We start from the raw sequence: 18388 nt of genomic DNA, 5'->3' as shown, positions 1-18388 counted from the left end.
TAACTTCGGGTGTCTTTTTTGAGTTATGAAGACTCCTATTTATAGTTGTGGGAGGGAAGAGTTATGATAAGAACAATTTCTTTCCGACCAATCAGATTGAAGAGTGACAAGACCTCATTTGATTGGCCAGAACATGTTACTTGTACATGTGGCGCGAATTTATTGGCCTTTTAATTTGACTTGGCATGCCTTGTCATTTTGACACGTGGCATGATCCTATTAGCCTTTTCATTTGACTTGTCGTGCCACGTCATTTGACATGTGGCACCAATCTGGCCCTCGAGGAAGATGAAATTTTGGGCCTAATGAGGTGGGCTCATCATTTGTAGCCCAATTAAGTGGACTAGCCCAATAGATTCGGACTTAATTATTTAATCTATATATATTAGACTTATATAATTAATCCAATTATATTAGCCCAATAAATTTATTTGAACTAATATATCTTGAATTTAAAATATAGTCCAAATTATTTTATGGATTTAATTTTAATATAATTTATATGCCTACAAATATCCATACTTCAAGACTTGTATAAATGTGTCGATCTCACCATTTTTTAATATTTTATATTATTTGTATATATAATTTGAGTTAAAAATAATGAATTTAACTGAACCTAACACACTACGTCATCGCCTATCTTATTCTTATATCCGTTTCTACATGTATCCCTTATAATTTAACTCATACTATGCACGGCTTCCGTCGATCCAATGTAGAAATAGTAATTAATTTAATCTGCTACTCACAAGTTGGACTTGTTAAAGTGTGATGAAAGAACACTTAGTTATTTGAGACGTATAATCTTATATTACAATGCCTGATGCATGAATAACCAATTTCCGAGTTATAGGACATCGCATTTTCAATGTGATGGTTGTGGTTTTAGAGTCGGCCCTAAAAGAGTATAGTCAATTTATTCTATTCTAAACTCTAGCATGTTTGGATTCCGTTTTCTTGATTTAGTCAGAGTTTTAAATTAATTTCACAAACATATAATTAGTATTTGAATACTTAAGAACGTGGTGATGACTGCTCAAAATGATTGTAGGACATGGGCGGCTCAAGCACTTGTGTGACTCATAGCCAAAGTAATGTGGGGCCTAAATTTTTAAAAGAATGTTATGCTATATATATTTTCATTTAAAGCCTATTTTTCTAGTTTTTTGAGATGCAAAGTTGCTAATAATTTTTTTTATAATCGATTTCTTCTAATAATTCATATTCAATTCAAACATTGTCGATCTTAGGTAAAATTTTATCATAATTTTTAAAAACATATTTTCGTTTGATGTAACTTTTATAAAAAAAAACTCTACTTTTGTACTAAAAGTACTAATTTTTTTTAAAATATCTATAAATTTATTATTTCTAAAAATGGGGGCCTCTTTAATTCGGGGCATAAGGCACAAGCTTTACTTGTGATAACCCGGCCCTGTTTTAGGATTGTGGTCTTAAAAACAAATGAGATATGTATAATCTACAACATATTAGAAAAGTTCATATCATTCAGAATTGAAAACAGAAGAACATGTTTTCAATTTCACTTCTCACTATAATATCTAGTTTGAGCATTATTGTCTTCCAATTATCAAAATTTCCAATGGCTTTAATTAAGGAAAGAGGAGGAAATACTAGACACTTATAGTTAATGGGTTTAGTTACATAAACACCCTTTGTAATTTAAATCCTAACCACTAATCTTCCTTGTAGTTTTAAATATTACAATTACATGATTCTTATTTTGTAAAAGGCTAGTAGCAATTGATCAATAATGAGATATATACAAACAAAAGAGCTTCATTTAATTTCCACTTAGTTAAACAAATGCATTTTTTTCTATAATACAACAAAGAAATGTTTAATCAATTGTCATTTAATCAAATTTGATTAACTTAGATGTCACATAATTTAGAAGAAAATAAATCATTTTATATTGTTAGAAAAAATTAATTTGCTAAATAAAATAAAAAAGAACCTAGACAAATTATGCTAACTAGAAAGATATTATTAGTGGTAGGAGTAGGAGAGTGGATAATTATGAACTAGTCCACTGCTTCCAAATTAATAGTCGTTCCAATAGGAGCAAAGAAGAAGAAGAAGAAGAAGAAAAACTGTGCTGGGATTTGATAGAATCAGTGTTGGGATTGAGCTGAAGAAAAAAAGGGAAATGGCAAATTTGTATGTAAAGGCAGTGCCACCGGCGGATCTGAACCGGAATACAGACTGGTTTATGTACCCAGGAGTATGGACCACCTATATACTCATCCTCTTCTTCTCATGGCTTCTTGTTCTTTCCCTTTTTGGCTGCTCTCCTGGCATCGCCTGGACCGTCGTCAATCTCGGTCACTTTCTTGTATGTTCCTCTTTTAACCTAACCTACCTACTTCCAGTTATTATGTCTTTCATTTGGGTTTAAGGATTTAATCTATCTTTCATAATTTGGATTGTTTCGTGATATCGAGTGGATTAAGATTAATCCTCTTGCGGCTTCGATTGTAGACGTCTCCGTTTTTCATTTGGTTTCTTTTACCCTTGTGTTATTGGAGTAATCGTTTCTGATTCCTTTATGATAAATATTTAATATTGATTGCCTGGTGAAATTGATTGATCTCATATTCACCCATGTTACAGTTTTGATTTATATGCGTCTGTTTTTCATTTGTATTCTAGAGTTTTTGGTCGGAGTCCTGAGAATTTGGATATTTTTTGGCAAAATTGCTTGGTTTAAGATTGGCCCAAATTGTTTCCAATTCGGAATTTGTGAGCTAGAGTGCTAGGTTTTTAAGTTCCTAGTGAATCAAGGATTCTCTCTGGAATAAAAGGTTAATGAAAGGAAGCAAAATATAGTTGAAGTAAAGGGTGTACTACATGATGGAATCAAGATCTGTTGTCAATCGTCAATCGTCAATCATCCAATTTACAAATTCCTCCTGATTTATTTCTAAAGAGAATGCGTGGGCTTGAATTTGCTTAGTTAGTCCAGAATTTTCACTGGAGATAAAGATTTAGGGGCTGTGCAGTTTTTGCTTTCTTTGTCTGTAAATCATTTGCATTCTCTTAAACTATACCTTTCTTGTTTCTACTTTGTACTGCTAGTATGAAGTTTAATGGGGAAAGTATACAGTCAACGTCTTGGAAATTAAAATGACCAAAGTCCAGTTAGCTTTCTCATAAGTTCTTAGGCGTTGAAAGAAAATATCGTACATCTTCCCCTTGTCAATGTCAAAGCCATAATGGCAAGCATGATTAAGTAGCCTTTGGTGCAAATTATTGAGTGAAAGGTTGCTTGCTGCAGATGCATCTGTTGCTTCTCCAATGTGGCCACTGCCATGGCCTTTATAGATATAATCAGGGTTTAAATGATAGCATGCTAAGCTGCAGATGTTACTTACTAGGTTGTTTGGCCTTGGAATACTGTCGCAATGACTACTTATGAGGTTTCCCTTCCCTGCCCCTTTCCGGGCTTGCCTCCACAAATTAAAAGAGCCTCTCATACCCTCGTTGCCTCATCCAAGCATGGCTTCCCCTCGACAGGTAACCAGAGGGTCAGAAGATGCTTATACAGAGGCACTTTGGAGTTATCAAAAATCTTCAATTATCTTCTCTTCTATGTTTAAAAAAAAAAAAAAAGTTAGCAAAATCTTCAAGATATTAATATATATTATTGAAGCCAATTTAGCTCAAAATATCAGAACCCATTTGGAGAATCACCAATTACATTCCTTCCGATGACATTGAAGGGTTTGTACCTATCTCTTAGGCGTCCTAAAGATTTCAGTTATAAGTAATCACGAATGGATTGATGAGGATGAGCATTTGAATTTTATATTTGAAGTCTCAGGCTTTTGCTTGGGAGCTATCAAACTGGATTGGCATTGGATTTGGTCCATTTTCTTGAGCTACTTGTAAAATGTTGCTTGAGCTACGGTAGGGTTTCCTTATGAACTTATTTGTCTATGATTTGGTCTAATTCAGTATTTCTAATTTAGTTATTGATGATCTTGCATTATTCTGATCTTTATCTTTTATAATATGTAATACTTGAGGTTGGTTGCACTCAATCTGTACTTGGGTAAAATCCATTTGCTGCACAAATGATCATGTTTTTATGAAAGTCTGATCCTGTTATTTGCAGAAAACTAGATGAAGATAAGTCTAGATCACCAACTTTCCTTTGGGTCATACAGTCTTCATTAAGATGAAAGTTTCACGTTCTTGATCTGGGTCCTCGTTTTCAAATATAGCATAATCCCATTGACCAATGTTGTGAAGAGCGTGAAGCGAGGAAAAGCGACAACCCCGATTTCACGAAAAGCGAGAAGCGAAGCGCTCGCTTTTTTTAAGTGAAGCGGAATTTTTTAAAAAAAAAATTAAAATGGACACTGCATAGATATCACATGTAATTCTAAGCAAATGTTCAATACTTCAATTAAAAAACTTAAGAGTAGCATCAATTAAAGCACAAAATCAGCATCCTATTCTTCTACAAGATTGTCAAATTCTTGTATTCCACTATCATTATTATATTGCTCGTCATCTTCTTCAACTTCATTGGGCAGAAATTTAGGGAAGAAATTGGGCAGAAACTGGGCAGAATTTTCATTCTTGGGCCTTGGGGTTTGCTCCCTTTCAAGGTCTCAAGTTCGAAACCCACTGGGTGCAAATAATTTCTGAGGGCCATCGGACTGGGTAAAACCTGAATTAACCGTGGTACACTTGCGGGAAACTCCTTGCCGAGGGTCTGTGCACCCCGGGATTAGTCGGGGCTCTTAGAGACTCGGACACCCGGTGCAAATCAAAAAAAAAAAAAAAAAAGAAGAAGAAGAATGAAAATAAAAAGTGCAGAACATACCTGTTGAAAGAAGTTGTTGTACTGTTGAAGAAGAAGAAAAACCCTAGTTTGAAGAAGACAAATCATTGCTTGAAGTTAATGAAGAAGAGAGGAAGAAATCGCTGCTTTTGTGTGAACCCTAGTTTCTCGCTAGTTTATCGCTGCTGAAGAGTCCAGACTAAAACAGAATCAGCCAAGTTTTAATTAAATAGGGCTTTGGGTATTTTAATTAAAAAAGCGTCCGCTTCGCTCGCTTCTTCTCGCTTCACCGCTTCTCCCTTTTTACAGAGAAGCGATCGCTTTTTCTACCAGAGTCGCTTTTTCTGCCAGTAGCGCTGACCCTTCCGCTCCGCTTCGCTCCTCGCTTAAAGCGAGGAAGCGCTCTCTTTTTTAATCACTGCCATTGACTGCATTAGAATTGAGAAAGAAAGGTAAGTTCAACCTTATTAAGAGGAGGCATAGCAACTGAGAAAGATCTATTTTGCTTTATAATCAATTAATCACAAACACTTCCTTTAAGTAGTTTTGAAAACTGTTATAAAATGAATCCAAATTACCAAAAACGTAAGAAGCTAAGAGTGTCTTTTTCTTGAACTTTTGCAAGCTGCAGAAATTATGAAGAATTACTGTATCTTGAAATTAAAAATCTGAAAGGAAAAGAATGAAGAGTACTAAAAGACTATGCTAAGACTCTTCAAAGATGTGAAATGACTGACCTTTTTCTTTATATCAGCAAACAAGAGACATCATTAATAAAAATAAAACCAGATACCAAGAATGTGATTGGTAAAGTACAAGAGTGGGCTATGCCCAAAAAGAAGAAAAGAAGGGAATCGCCTCTATATGAAAGATCCTACTCCTGAAACGAGCTAATGAAATCTATCATATACGTCCTGATAATTGCACCAAAAGGCTAGCATCCGCAAGCATCTGTAGTTCATCTCCTTTACAGTGATTGCTTTGCACTCAAAACACCTAAAGTTCCTTTCTTTCCAGAGCACCCAACATATAAACCTGGGATAGTTTTCCACATTTCCTTCAGAGACTTATTTCTTCCTTTGACACCCCAACCAAGCAATAGATCCTTCAGAGGGTTTGGCATGACCCATCTCAATTTAAACATGCTAAGGAACAGATCCCGTAGCTGTTTAGCAATCCAGCAGGCTTTCCATTCTCTTCTACCTTGTTGTGAAGGTAGCATCTGTTACACATTGCAAAACCTCTTCTTTGGAGATTGGACTGTGTTAGACAGGCATGCTACTTTGTAAGGTGCTTTTGATTTCCGTATATTTCGACGGCCAGGCTTAAAAGTTATTGCCTCCTCTATTCAACCAAGTGTAGCTAGATTTAACAGAGAAAAGTCTTTGACTTTGTCCCTTCCAATAGATGGAATCGCTGAATTGGGTAAAGTATGCTTTTAGAATTCAACTTTCCTAATATTTTTCCTTTAATTTTGTCTCTGATGAACTGCATCTTCATTTTTATTTTGGCGAATGTTCATATGAGGTTAATTGATTTATTATGACATCTTCACGTGATTTATCAAAATAAAGCAAATGATATCTTCATGTGACTGAGGATGCTTCAACATGCAGGTTACATATCACTTCTTTCATTGGAAGAAAGGAACCCCTTTTGCTGATGACCAGGGAATGTACAATCAATTGACCTGGTGGGAGCAAATTGACAATGGGAAACAGCTCACTCGTAACAGGAAATTCTTAACTGTTGTGCCTGTTGTGCTGTAAGTTCATGTTTTCTTTTTGTTGACATTCACAATCTGGTTTGGAAATGCTATTATCATCATGACTTACCCCAAAAGAAGAGGGAAGAGGGGGGGGGGGGAGGGGGCTGTGGTTGTTTTAGGCCACTCTCACTTCTAGTGCTGGATACAGATTTAGTCATTTTAGGCTTGTTACAATTCATGATCAAAGTTGTTCTTTCTACTGTTTATATAAAGTGTAGGTGGAACTTGATTTCATCTTTCTCATAGTATTTTGAACTCTAGAGACATATGGTTTCTTATTTTCTGCAGTGAAAACTATGTTAAAGCGGGTAATATCTAGTTCTATAAAATGAGCCTTATGAAACAATGTTGTCCAAACAATGACAATCATTCAACTAATCCAGAATAAAATAATTGGAAATTTAAATGGTATTCCCAATTCACAGGTTTGAGTCTTCTAATGAAGTGTTGGACGCTTAATATTTTCCCAAATCCTTCAAAGATTTATAATGTGTATCCATGTGTGTCCATTAAGAGTCTGACAATTTTCGAAACTGCAAGACTCTTAGGTTTCAGGTTCAAATCTCATTGGAGACAAATAAAACTAGGTTATTTCTTCTCATTTGTCTTAAGCCTTAATAGACATAGTTACTAGGTATCTGTGCTGGTGTGCTGGTGGGTGGTGGGTGGTGGGAGATAGCAGCCTAGCAGGTACCCGGTGAATTTAGTCAAGGTGCACATAAGTTGGCACATACAACATATTTGTAAAGATGTGGGAAAAGAAACTAAGATTAGAGAAGAAAAGTAACTCAATTTGAGTCTCAAACAAAGGGCTCTACTTTTTTTTGAGAAATCAAATTTAGAAACAGAGAAAAAAAGACTAGAAAAGGAGGAGAAGAAAGCATTGAAACATATCTCTCTTGATAAACTCAGTTTTACGTATTAATTCTTTTAGATTATTGCAATGAAAAACCTGCAGAATGAGCGATCAAATAGTTCTACAACCTCTCTTAACATAAAAAAAAAGGTTTTACAACCCCTCTTGATATCAGAATGGTTTGTATATAAATATATCACATTTTTTCCTAGTATGTTAACATTGATTAGTTATTACTGTTATAATCTAACTATTGCAATGGTTCATATGCCTTTTGTTTTAATGGTAGAGGAATTTATCAACTTTTGCTGTTTCTTAGTGGTTAATTTTTTTTACTATTGCATTTTCTCAAATATGTTATGTATAACGGAAATTTTTTCTCCTTATCAATATCTGTATATGTGTGAGTTTGTATGTATATTATTTCTATATTGGTCCTGATATTTGAGATTTACCGTTGCCATGCATCCGAGGCATGCGGAATACGAGGTGCCGACTCCATGGGTATGCAATATAGCATGCCAAGCATATAGCAGTAGAGAAACGTAGTTTGAACTAAAGCAAGTTTTGTGTATGTATAAGCAAAAGAAGATGTTAAAGTTACTTTTTTCCCCATCTAAGAAACCTACATGCCACGTACAAGATGATTTTAGCCCAAAATTTTGGTATTTGGTATTTCAGCAGATTGCTAACATAAAGTGAGAATTTGGGGGATGTCTTCTGCAATTCACTGTAGTTCTTACTTCCCTTTTCTTTTCGTCCTCTAACGTATATATATATATATATATATAGATGACATTTTACTTCTGAAATTTCTTAGCCAACTTCTTGTACTGGCAGGTATTTGATAGCCTCACATACAACTGATTACCAACATCCAATGCTCTTCTTCAATACCATTGCTGTGATGGTGCTGGTTATTGCCAAGTTCCCCAATATGCACAAGGTCCGAATCTTCGGAATTAATGAGGATCCATGAATGGTTCTTTTTTATTTTCAGTTTGTTGTTTTTCAAGATCTAAGCTTTCTGCTGTTCTGCGTAAAGCTCGTCTCTGTATAGAAGTCAGGACCAGGAAAGAGTACTTTGCTTCTTTAGTGCTAATGTTTTTCACAGGTGCTTCTCTAGATATACTGAAGCAATAAATGTAACAAGTTTTCTGTACAGTGTAATTTTACCTTGTACTGTTACATGAGAATACTATAATTAGTTCAATCCATGTTACTATAATGTTTGTAGTCTGTAAAGTGTAAACTATACTACCATTTTAATATCTTTTTTTTTTTTGAGCTTATGGTGGGAAACCATGACATTTTGACACCAATGACAATTGCTCTCATAAATTCAAAGAGTTGAATGCGTTATATAAAGTAAAATGAGTTAGCCTAATACAACGGAATATCTCAACCCAAACCAAATGGATGGAAGTTCGATCTATCTTCAAATATTTCATAATCAATTCAAATTCTTACATATTAATAGCGTAAAACTTCTTTTATACTGTCAGCTAGGGTTGTACAAAAGAAACCGCAAAACCGATAATCCGAGTCAAACCGAGAAAAAAAACGCGACTATAGTTTGGTTTGATTTGGTTTGGTGTTGGAGAAAAAAAAAACGACCATATTTGGTTTGGTTTGATTTTAATTAAAAAAAAAGTCAAACCGAAACTAAATCAGCCTGACATTACATGTATAAAAGTTTTAGATATATTTAATAAATATAAAAATATATATTGTAATGTAGTTTATAAATATTTCTTAAACTTTTTCATAATTATATCTTTTAACGTATTATTTCAAGTTTGGATTTATAATTTTTGAATGTTCCAATAAGTTTTATACCGCATAAATATTAGTAACTCAAATAAATGTTAAACCAAAACCAAATCAACATTAATGCTAAAAAATGATATTCAATTCAATTGTATTAGGAATGACAATAGTGTTGGGTATCTATTTTTTTAGTTTTTCCATGGTTTAGATAAAATGCATAATTTTTAGTGCATTTAACTAGTACTACTTATTAGTCATACTTATTTTAATAACTTAGTAAGTTTAGATTATGTTCATTTTCGTTATGGCTTATTAATAATATTTATTTTATGTTATTTTATTATCTTTATTGTTGAATATTTTAGTACAATGCCATGACTCATCTTATTTTTTATTTTTTTGAAAAATTCCTTATATAGTTTTGTCTTACTAGGATTAAAGAAATATTTGGAGCACAATTTCTATATTTTATGCTATGAAGACTTTAGGGGGGGAAACTCGAAAAAACCCGAAAATCCGATAAAAACCGAAACTAAAAAATCCGATTTTTATTGGTTTGGTTTGGTTTTTAGATTTAATAACCCGACACAATTGAATTGGTTTGATAATTGAAAAATCCGAACCAATCCGACCTATGTACGCTCCTACTATCAGCTTATGTAAAAGACAAGCTACAAGTATTTGTAAACGTGATATAATAACTTTTTCTTTTTTTGGCTTGAAATAATAAACTTAAAAATGTAGTATGTCGTAATCGTTTAACTTTGCACTAATACCATAAAATTTTGCATACTATCAATGACTGTATAATTAAATCGTTTTTAAACGGTGGCCCCTACAATAGTCGGGTATGTTAGGAACTGAAAGAAAAGGTAATTAATTAAAAGAAAAAGGATTAGGTATTGGTTGTGGTAGCAGGTAGGTTCCTTTTTATTTGAAAATTACAATTTGCTTAGTGGCGTTGTTAAATACTACTACTATTTTTTCAATGTTAGACTGAAGCACTTCAATTTTTTTCATTGTCTTTCAATAATAGTCGATCTACTAGTATTGTTTCAAACTACTATTGGTAAGATGGCCGCCCTTTACCTATCCTTGCAAGTTAAGAGTTGTAACTTAATATTGCAACGTCGCTAGCTAGCACCACGAGGGGTGGGCGTTCGGGAGTTCGGATTGAATATGAGAATTTAGTTATAGATTTTTGATTTTCGGATTGAAGAAATAATAATTCAAATCCAATCCAAATAAGTTCGGATTTGATCAGATTTTTTAAGTTCGGTTTCGAAATAATCGGTTTGGATATTATGGGTTCTCGGTTTTGAGCGTATAAGTTGAGATGTTTCTACTTTTACAAAAAATGAATATCCAAATTAAATACTCATGTTAAATTGCCTGAAAAGTTCATCATTCTTGCTGCAATCATCCAAATAGAGTATTCAAGTAAAAAATTATTATCAAAAAAAATACAACAGAGATATTAATACGGCCGATAAGAAGTAGCAATAGTAAAATCATAACCAAATAGAAAGTTGCGACATTAACTTAATAATTAATATTGACTATATGAGATAATATCTAATGGATAGGGAATTGAACTTATTACTATTGACATATGGATAATGGACTAAATATAAATTAAAGTATAAAAAAATTAAATTTTTGGATATTCAATCTGAAGTACCAAATTTTAATATCCAATCCGAAATCCAAGAAATTTTAAAATCAAATCCAAAATCCAATCCGTAATCCGAATACTCCAAACCAAAAAATTTAAAAATTCGAATTTCGGTTTGGATTTTAGATTTGCCCAAACTATGCCCAACCCTGCCATATAACTTTGCAACGTTTTGAAGTGCCTAAAAATAGGTACTTTTGTACTAAATTGAAAATTGATAAATAAGTTCTATATATTAATTATGGCGTAAAAATCTTTCTATGTAGTTATTTAATATATATATATATATATATATATATATATATATATATATATATATATATATATATATATATATATATAGATATATATATATATATAAACCTATAGTACCCTCACTATTAGGTTCTCAACCTCTCTCAGTCATTAACCTCACAGCCTGTAAATTGTTTCAAAAGTTAGTATATGTAAAATTTAAGTCATTATTATAGCATGCCCTCATAGCAGCAGGAACAAATGATATTGTGTACTCCAATCACCAAAAAAAAAAAGATATGATTGCTCCGATCCATGGTGTAAATTAACAAACTCCTTGAATACATACAGTTTTAGCGTTCGTATAAATGTACACACTAAATGTGATAAGATTTTTTGACACTATTAAGTAGATAATTAAAAGTCAATTACAATGGTTAAGTTTCATTAATCGGTGTTATCATGAAGATCTCAATGTCAATCTTCATGAAGCATAAACATGATTAACCAAATTATTCACACAAGAATATATCAGTTTCTTGTTTCTGCTTCCATCTATTTTCCTTTTCTTCGCCAAAATTTTCAGTTAAATTTAGAATGAAGTGCTAAAGTGATTATCAAGAACTGGATAACAAAAAGGAAAAAGACCAGGCCATGTCATAATTAGCTACTTCCAGCAATAAGCTATATCTGTTATAATTAAACAATATTAATCTCTTTGCACAATTAATTAGGGTAAAAGAAAACAGAAGAAATAAAAATTAAACAACAAAAAGAAAAGGTCCTTGTTGGCAAAGTTCATCTAAAATACAATATAGCTAATAAATAGGCGGTGATTAAGGTGGTTAATTATGATCATATATAGTAGTACTAGTACAGAAACCCTAGAAGCTGACTTTAATCAAGCTAGCTTCCCTAATCTCAAAGAAATCGTAGAGCAAATTAAGAAAAATAGCACCAGAACTAGCTGTCTTCTATGTTAGTACTTAGTTCTAAACATCACCAAACAAATTATAGTAACAAAAGCATGTGAAAAGATTGAACAAAGACACTCCCAAAAAGGAAAAGAAAAAGCATTTGAAAGTGAGATTTCTGCACATTAATTATCGTTTCCTTAAAAATTTACCAGGATCCTCCACCTAACATCCCATTCCAATATCCTGCAGTTGAATTCTCCTGTCCTTTACTCTGATGATGATGATGATCTGCTCCTAGAGGGAACATTATTCTTGCACCTCCATTTTCTTGAACCCCATTTGAATAACTTAAGGCAGCTGCTGCATGATCATTACTACCAGCACGAGGCTTTAATTCTTGAAATGGAAACCCTGATGTGTATAAAGTATTCAAATCTGGTGGTGCTGGCGACGTGATGAATGAAGTAAACCCTCTTGAGGCTATTCCGGTCCTAAGCAGCTCCAGAGCTGATATTGGTGTACTACCTGAAGTTGAATACCATGACGATATGAAGACTGTTGAAGATATAATCAAGTAAGTAAAAATATATTCTTTTTAACAGTTTAAACTTTTAGATGTAATGGAATCACACTTCATGAATATGATATCAGAGCATGCGGAGACCTCATTATTAAAAATTATTTTACATGCTTGGCTCCTGAAAAAGACTAATTAAGGCCCGCATGTGAAGGTGCTTGTTAAAAATATAATTAAATAAATAAAAGTGTGTTCTCTCAAACAATTAATCTTTTAAATGAGATGATCGTAGCTTTCAACAAAGAGAGATGAGTACCTAGATGATTGTTACCATTATTGCTGCTATCCATCTTTGGCAATTCAAGAAACTGAGGCACACCATGGAACTGATGATGATCATGTGACACAGTTTGGAACCCGAGGTTGAGATCTTGGCAGCTATTTCCAACAATAATCTTATTAGGGTTTTGAGGAGAAAAACTCGGATTAGGGTTCAGATCGGGGAGCTTTTGCGATGAAGAAGAAGAAGAAGATGATCTTTTGTTGTTTTTTCTTGAACCACCTCCAACTGGAACATTCCTCAAAGTTCCACCTTCAGTCCAATACCTTCTACAAGTCTTGCAAAAGTATCTTGGTTGAGTCAAACTGTAGTTGTTGTAGTAACAAAACTTTGTATTTGTTGAATTACATCTTGGACAATTTATTGCTTGATCCTTAACTGGCCTCACCTTCTTTTCCACTGTAACATTAGGAGCAGCTATTTCTGCTGCCATGGATTTCACTATTCCAATATCCTGAAAATTTAACACACACAAAAAAAGGGAACCAGAGAAAAAAGATAGCAAGATTATTTATGTTAGCCAAAGTACTGAATGACAAACGCCAAACTGGATAACTTTCAATTTTAAAATTAAATTGAAGGAAACTAAAAAAGCGAACAACAATAATAACGAAGAACACCTTTTTCCATATGCTATCATGTGGAAAGAGGCAGAAAGAAAAAGTGCACTGCTTTGATGTGTTAAGAGAACGACCACTTTAATTTGAAAAATAAAAAAATTTAAACTAAGAGGTTAAAATTCAACATTTTTCTTAAGCAAATAGGAGTAATTAATTAAGTGGTGCAGATAAATGAATTAATTTGTACCCACCTGAGTCCATTGAGTAGTCTCCATAAATCCGAAAAAAAACTAAAAAGGTTCAGAGGAAAAAGCAGCTGATGTCCTCAAGATGGAGAAAAATTCACCTGCTTTTAATTTGTCTGGAGCTGTCTTTAGTGGAAGAAAGAAAGAATGTTTTTGAGCTGTTTGTGTGTTGGCTTTAATGGTTTAGATAACTTTACTTTAATTTTCCAGATGATGGAAAAGAAAAAGATAAGGGGGATGTGTTTGTTTTGACTACACTTGACAACTTTATGTGTATAATATTGGATCTGAACTTTTGTCCGGATTTCAAACAGAGATAGATAAGAGTATTCAATCTATTTTTAAACCCTTGTGAGTGGAATTCTGAATGGATATGTCCTGTGGTGGATTTCTCCCTTTTTGACCCTAATAATGGGGGGACTTTGATTCTTATTATTCGTTTATTGTCATTTCATTTTTAGTTAGTTACTTTTCCCCCTCATTCATACTAGAGTGAATTAATTTGCTGTGTTACACAACATAAAGCTAAATTACTAAAATATTCCATTATTTGTTGAATTATGTGATCAACGACTCATCTAAAAGTTTAAACCTTTAATAGAGTACATGTTATTCTCTTAATCATATATTTTCAACACTTATGTATGAAATGATTTTAATTTATTGTTCCTACTCCATTATAATTATTTTCAAGTTACGCACAACTTGATTCATTTAATTTATTTTATTGCTAATAGCAAATTCTAGCACTGAGCTCAATTTAGTGATTTTACCTCTACCTGCAATATATACATCTATAAATCCATGCTTCTGTTCCATTATGGAAACAAAGAAGAAGAAAAAAACTTCAGTAGGGTTTTAATTACTTTAAGTTTTCTATGTTCCAAAGTGCCTTGTTGTTAAAGTTGTTTATCTTATATTGAGAAACTCACATAGTTCATACTGATAAAAACTTACAGTACTTGTAGAGCACTTTAATTAAAATCTTCTTTTGCATGTTTATTTGTTAATTCAACTTTTTGGGAACAACATTCCTTTCTAGTTGGCAGAGATGATCAAATATCAGAATTAAACACTGTGGAAGATTTACCAACTTAACTACTGGATTGTTTGTACATGTATGTTCATTACCTTTTATCATGAGTTCTCGGCAACGTGTGAATATTATTATTAGTGCTCCTACAATTACGTAACATGAAAATGCTTAACTTTAACCAGCTGGTCTCTAAATGTCCTCTCTCACTCTCTTTCTTTTCTTTTTCTCTTTCTCCTACAACAATCTGTTTTCTCTTTTTGTCGTAAAGTAAATTACTTCATTCCTAAGTATGAGTATGATATTGCCTTTTCAGTGTTTCCCTTTACTAAAGCATTCTTCACTACCTTTAGAAAATATTCTGAAAAGGACATTATTAGGATTTCATACCAACCATTCATATCAGTCCACTACATTTTGCTTTTGTTGATTTCTACTTCAAACACTCTCTCTCTCTCTCTTCGTATATTTACGTACCAATTCTCCTATGTTTTTCCCCCTCTCCTTTACGGATAACCTAACTTTGAGTAAAGAACATTTAATCTCAGTTTCCTTCTTCCTGCCAATATCTATATGTCTCTTCATTTTATTTTCTTCTCTCTCGCCCCTCGGCTGCAATAGGGAATTCATGATTATGAATGAAGATGATAAGAAACGTTGAACTGGATTAATAGATTTAAGTTCTGGTGTTGTGCAATTGATTAATCCAGTATTAAGGTGGACGCTGGATAATGATGTCAATCCCATAATTCTGTCAGTCAATTTATATCACGACCACCTATATATGTTACTCGAATTTACACCTATGCTTTTCATTCCGCCTATTTTCAGTCTATTAATTCACACATATTATAGACAGTGTTAGTTTGAGTGCCTTTATGGATTACTAAAAACTTGGTTCGTTACCTTACTTTTTACGCGTAAAGTAAAATAAGCAGTAAAGTACACACAATAAGTTTTACGTGAAAAATTATGTGGCTCAAAAGGTGCAAAAATCACGACCTATCACTTAGAATTTTAGCTTCAACTTCACTAGAACAATGAGTCAAACGTATCGATTACACATCTGTATATCAATACGCTCTAATTCTCCTACTTCAACTATTTGATTTATAAGTTACTCTAACCTGCAAAATCAAACACTCACTCTAACTCACTGATTGTATATGACACTTTGATTACAACTCGATTTCCTAAAATACATTTACTAGACTGATTCAAAAAAAATACAACACCGGTACTCGACTTGAGTATAGAAAATATAGTTCTTCGCTTGACGTGCAAAAGGATAATCTCAGCCGTCCAAAAAGATACACTAGTTAACTTGAGTACAGATAACCTAACTTTGAGTAAAGAACATTTAATCTCAGTTTCCTTCTTCCTGCCACTAGATATTTGTCTCTTCATTTTATTTTCTTCTGTCCTGGCTCTCGCCCCTCGGCTATGTAATGTGTATGCCTATATATAGGGCAATAGGGAATTCATGAATATGAATAAAGACGATAAGAAATGTTGAGCTGGATTTAATGGATTTAAGTTCTGGTGTTGTGCAATTAATTAATCCAGCATTAATGTGGAAAAAGCTGGATAATGATGTCAATCCCATAATTCCGTCAACCAATTCAGATCACGAACACCTATGTTTTTCATCCTTATTTTCAGTTTATTAATTCACACTCATTATAGAAACTAATCTATAGTCAAAGTTTAAGTGACATGACAGTGTAAAAAATTTAACTCTATATACTTTCGTATACCTAGTGTATAGGTCAAAATCTGACCATAGCGGTCAACCGAGCCGGGATCTCGCCCAGGTGGCGAAATAGTGAAGGCACCACGACCGACCTTGGGGTCAAATCATCGACAACATGTGTCAAAGACATTACTGTACTCAAGTAACGACGAGGAAGACCGTCGCAGAGGATCATATTAGTCAAAGACCACTGAATGAAAGACTTCATGAGCTATATATAGAAGGGGGACTTTTTTCTCTCTACTCTTTCTCCTACAATTTCTACTTTTATGTAAGCTCACTTTTCCTCTAACGGGGGATAAGACCATGACATCTATAAATATGATATGCTCCTACCTTTCATTTTTTCTCATTAGATACTTGTAGATTTGAAGTTGATTATGCTAGGCTAGGATTTACTTTCTTTATTATCGATAATTGAGGTTGGCAAAATAGTCCCAAACTTTTTTGTTCAAACAATTTGGTGTCGTCTGTGGGAATTTCTTAGCAAAATTTCCTAGTCTCCTTCAGATCCAAAACCGGTGAAACATAATCACCCACCAGAAAGAGTGGTAAGTAAACCTCACATGCTAATCTAGATCATGATGCTACATAAAAACAGAAGTTACAACCAATATCCGTGCAAACCCCACAAGAGGAGACGACACCTGCTGAGCAATCCTACAAAAGAACGGGCACACCCTGCCCTACTCTGACATTCCCCCCATACACCGGATGATCCATGAACAAGCTAAAGCGAACACAACCCACGCAGAGCTAGGGCGTTTTAAAAAAAAAGGGAGAGCTGAATACGGCCCCCGAATCTAAAAATCACCAGTCCATCAACCATTTAAACGCAGACGGAGCAAGCAATGCCATAAGGCTACCCTCGTTCATCGACTCATTAGATCGAGGTAAGGAAAATCTCATTTTGGCTTACCTTATGTTGTTTGTGTAAGCACGTGATTTTTGCCCAATATGAGAATTACTCCCCAAAAATTCAAAAATAAAATAATTTTCCTTGGTGTGCAATTTTGTGATATTTTGTGATATTTTGAATAATTATTTGTATTTGTCTGTGCATGTTTATTTGCTAAATTAATAAAAAATACAAAAATATATCGCATTTTGTATGTAGGATTTAATTCTATAATTTGTTAGTAATTAAGTTTGTTTACAAAAAAATAAAAATTTACAAAAATAGGCATCGTTTGCATTTTTAGCATTTAATGTCCAAATATACAATTTTATGCTTAATTATTACTTAATTGTGCGTTAATTGTTATTGGAAGTTAATTTGCACTTTTATAACTTAATTTAGTTCTTAATAATAATTTAAGTATTTTTATAATTTAGTTTTAGAGAAATAAAAAGAAGAAAAGAGAGCGAAAATATAAAGAAAGTCGGAATTGGGCCTCTTCTTCGATTTCAAGCCACAGGCCCAAAAAATGGCCCAATCTTCCCAAACGACCCAGTCCATTTCAAACCGGGTCAACCCGGTCCATAACCCAACACCCCCTATCTTGCATTTCAAAAAAAAAACAAAGCAAAACAAAACAAAACAAAAAAAAGAAAAGGAAGAAAACCCTAAAAAATCCCTCTCTCTCATCCCCCCCCCCCCTTCTCTTTCTCTCTTTTCTTCTTCTTCTTCAAGCATCCAAACACCCCATCCATGGCTGCCCTTCCCCCACCTCTTCTCCTTCACATACACACACACAACCACGGCAACACAACACACACACACCCGCCGCCCGTGTTTCTTCTTCTTCTTCAAGATCGCGAGTGTTTCTTCTTCTTCAAGTTCACATTGATCGTTGCTTCTTCTTCTTCCTCACTTCATGATGTTGCGTGACTGCTTCGTCCAGCATCTACTGCTGCTCACGTTTTGCATTGTTGCTGCCCCGTCCGGCATCGCTTTCACGGTT

General features: G+C 33.7%; 2 protein-coding genes across 3 annotated transcripts; one reads left to right on the top strand and one right to left on the bottom strand.

Annotated features, from left to right (window-relative positions):
* The first annotated feature begins 2001 nt into the window (after positions 1-2001).
* On the top strand, positions 2002-8653 carry LOC107786235 (uncharacterized). The gene is made up of 3 exons (XM_016607682.2): positions 2002-2359; positions 6433-6581; positions 8281-8653. Exons 1-3 carry the CDS (start codon positions 2174-2176, stop codon positions 8417-8419), a joined length of 474 nt encoding a protein of 157 aa, XP_016463168.1. The 5' UTR covers positions 2002-2173; the 3' UTR covers positions 8420-8653.
* A 3302-nt stretch (positions 8654-11955) lies between these two features.
* On the bottom strand, positions 11956-14007 carry LOC107786236 (dof zinc finger protein DOF2.5). Of its 2 annotated transcripts, none has more exons than XM_016607685.2 (3): positions 13705-14007; positions 12870-13347; positions 11956-12561 (listed from the first exon to the last, which is right to left on the bottom strand). In XM_016607685.2, the coding sequence occupies exons 1-3, from the start codon at positions 13726-13728 to the stop codon at positions 12242-12244; spliced, it is 822 nt and encodes a 273-aa protein (XP_016463171.1). In that variant the 5' UTR covers positions 13729-14007; the 3' UTR covers positions 11956-12241. The 2 variants fall into 2 exon arrangements, with proteins under 2 accessions (XP_016463171.1, XP_075073925.1); XM_075217824.1 differs by lacking the exon at positions 13705-14007 and adding an exon at positions 13514-13694.
* Positions 14008-18388: the final 4381 nt, after the last annotated feature.

The sequence above is a fragment of the Nicotiana tabacum genome, chromosome 7 (genome assembly GCF_000715075.1).
Source record: "Nicotiana tabacum cultivar K326 chromosome 7, ASM71507v2, whole genome shotgun sequence".
Classification (NCBI taxonomy): domain Eukaryota; kingdom Viridiplantae; phylum Streptophyta; class Magnoliopsida; order Solanales; family Solanaceae; genus Nicotiana; species Nicotiana tabacum.
The sequence above is the reverse complement of the archived record's forward strand: the minus strand, read 5'-3'. Positions and strand labels throughout refer to the sequence as shown.

Bases quoted from the DNA above. Each gene is read 5' to 3' on its own strand.
- LOC107786235 (XM_016607682.2), top strand. From the start codon at position 2,174: ATGGCAAATTTGTATGTAAAGGCAGTGCCACCGGCGGATCTGAACCGG. The intron at 2,360-6,432 runs GTATGTTCCTCT...TTCAACATGCAG, and splicing joins TCAATCTCGGTCACTTTCTT to GTTACATATCACTTCTTTCA. The intron at 6,582-8,280 runs GTAAGTTCATGT...TTGTACTGGCAG, and splicing joins ACTGTTGTGCCTGTTGTGCT to GTATTTGATAGCCTCACATA.
- LOC107786236 (XM_016607685.2), bottom strand. From the start codon at position 13,728: ATGGAGACTACTCAATGGACTCAG. The intron at 13,348-13,704 runs GTGGGTACAAAT...TTAAATTTTCAG, and splicing joins AGACTACTCAATGGACTCAG to GATATTGGAATAGTGAAATC. The intron at 12,562-12,869 runs GTACTCATCTCT...ATTCAACTTCAG, and splicing joins TAATGGTAACAATCATCTAG to GTAGTACACCAATATCAGCT.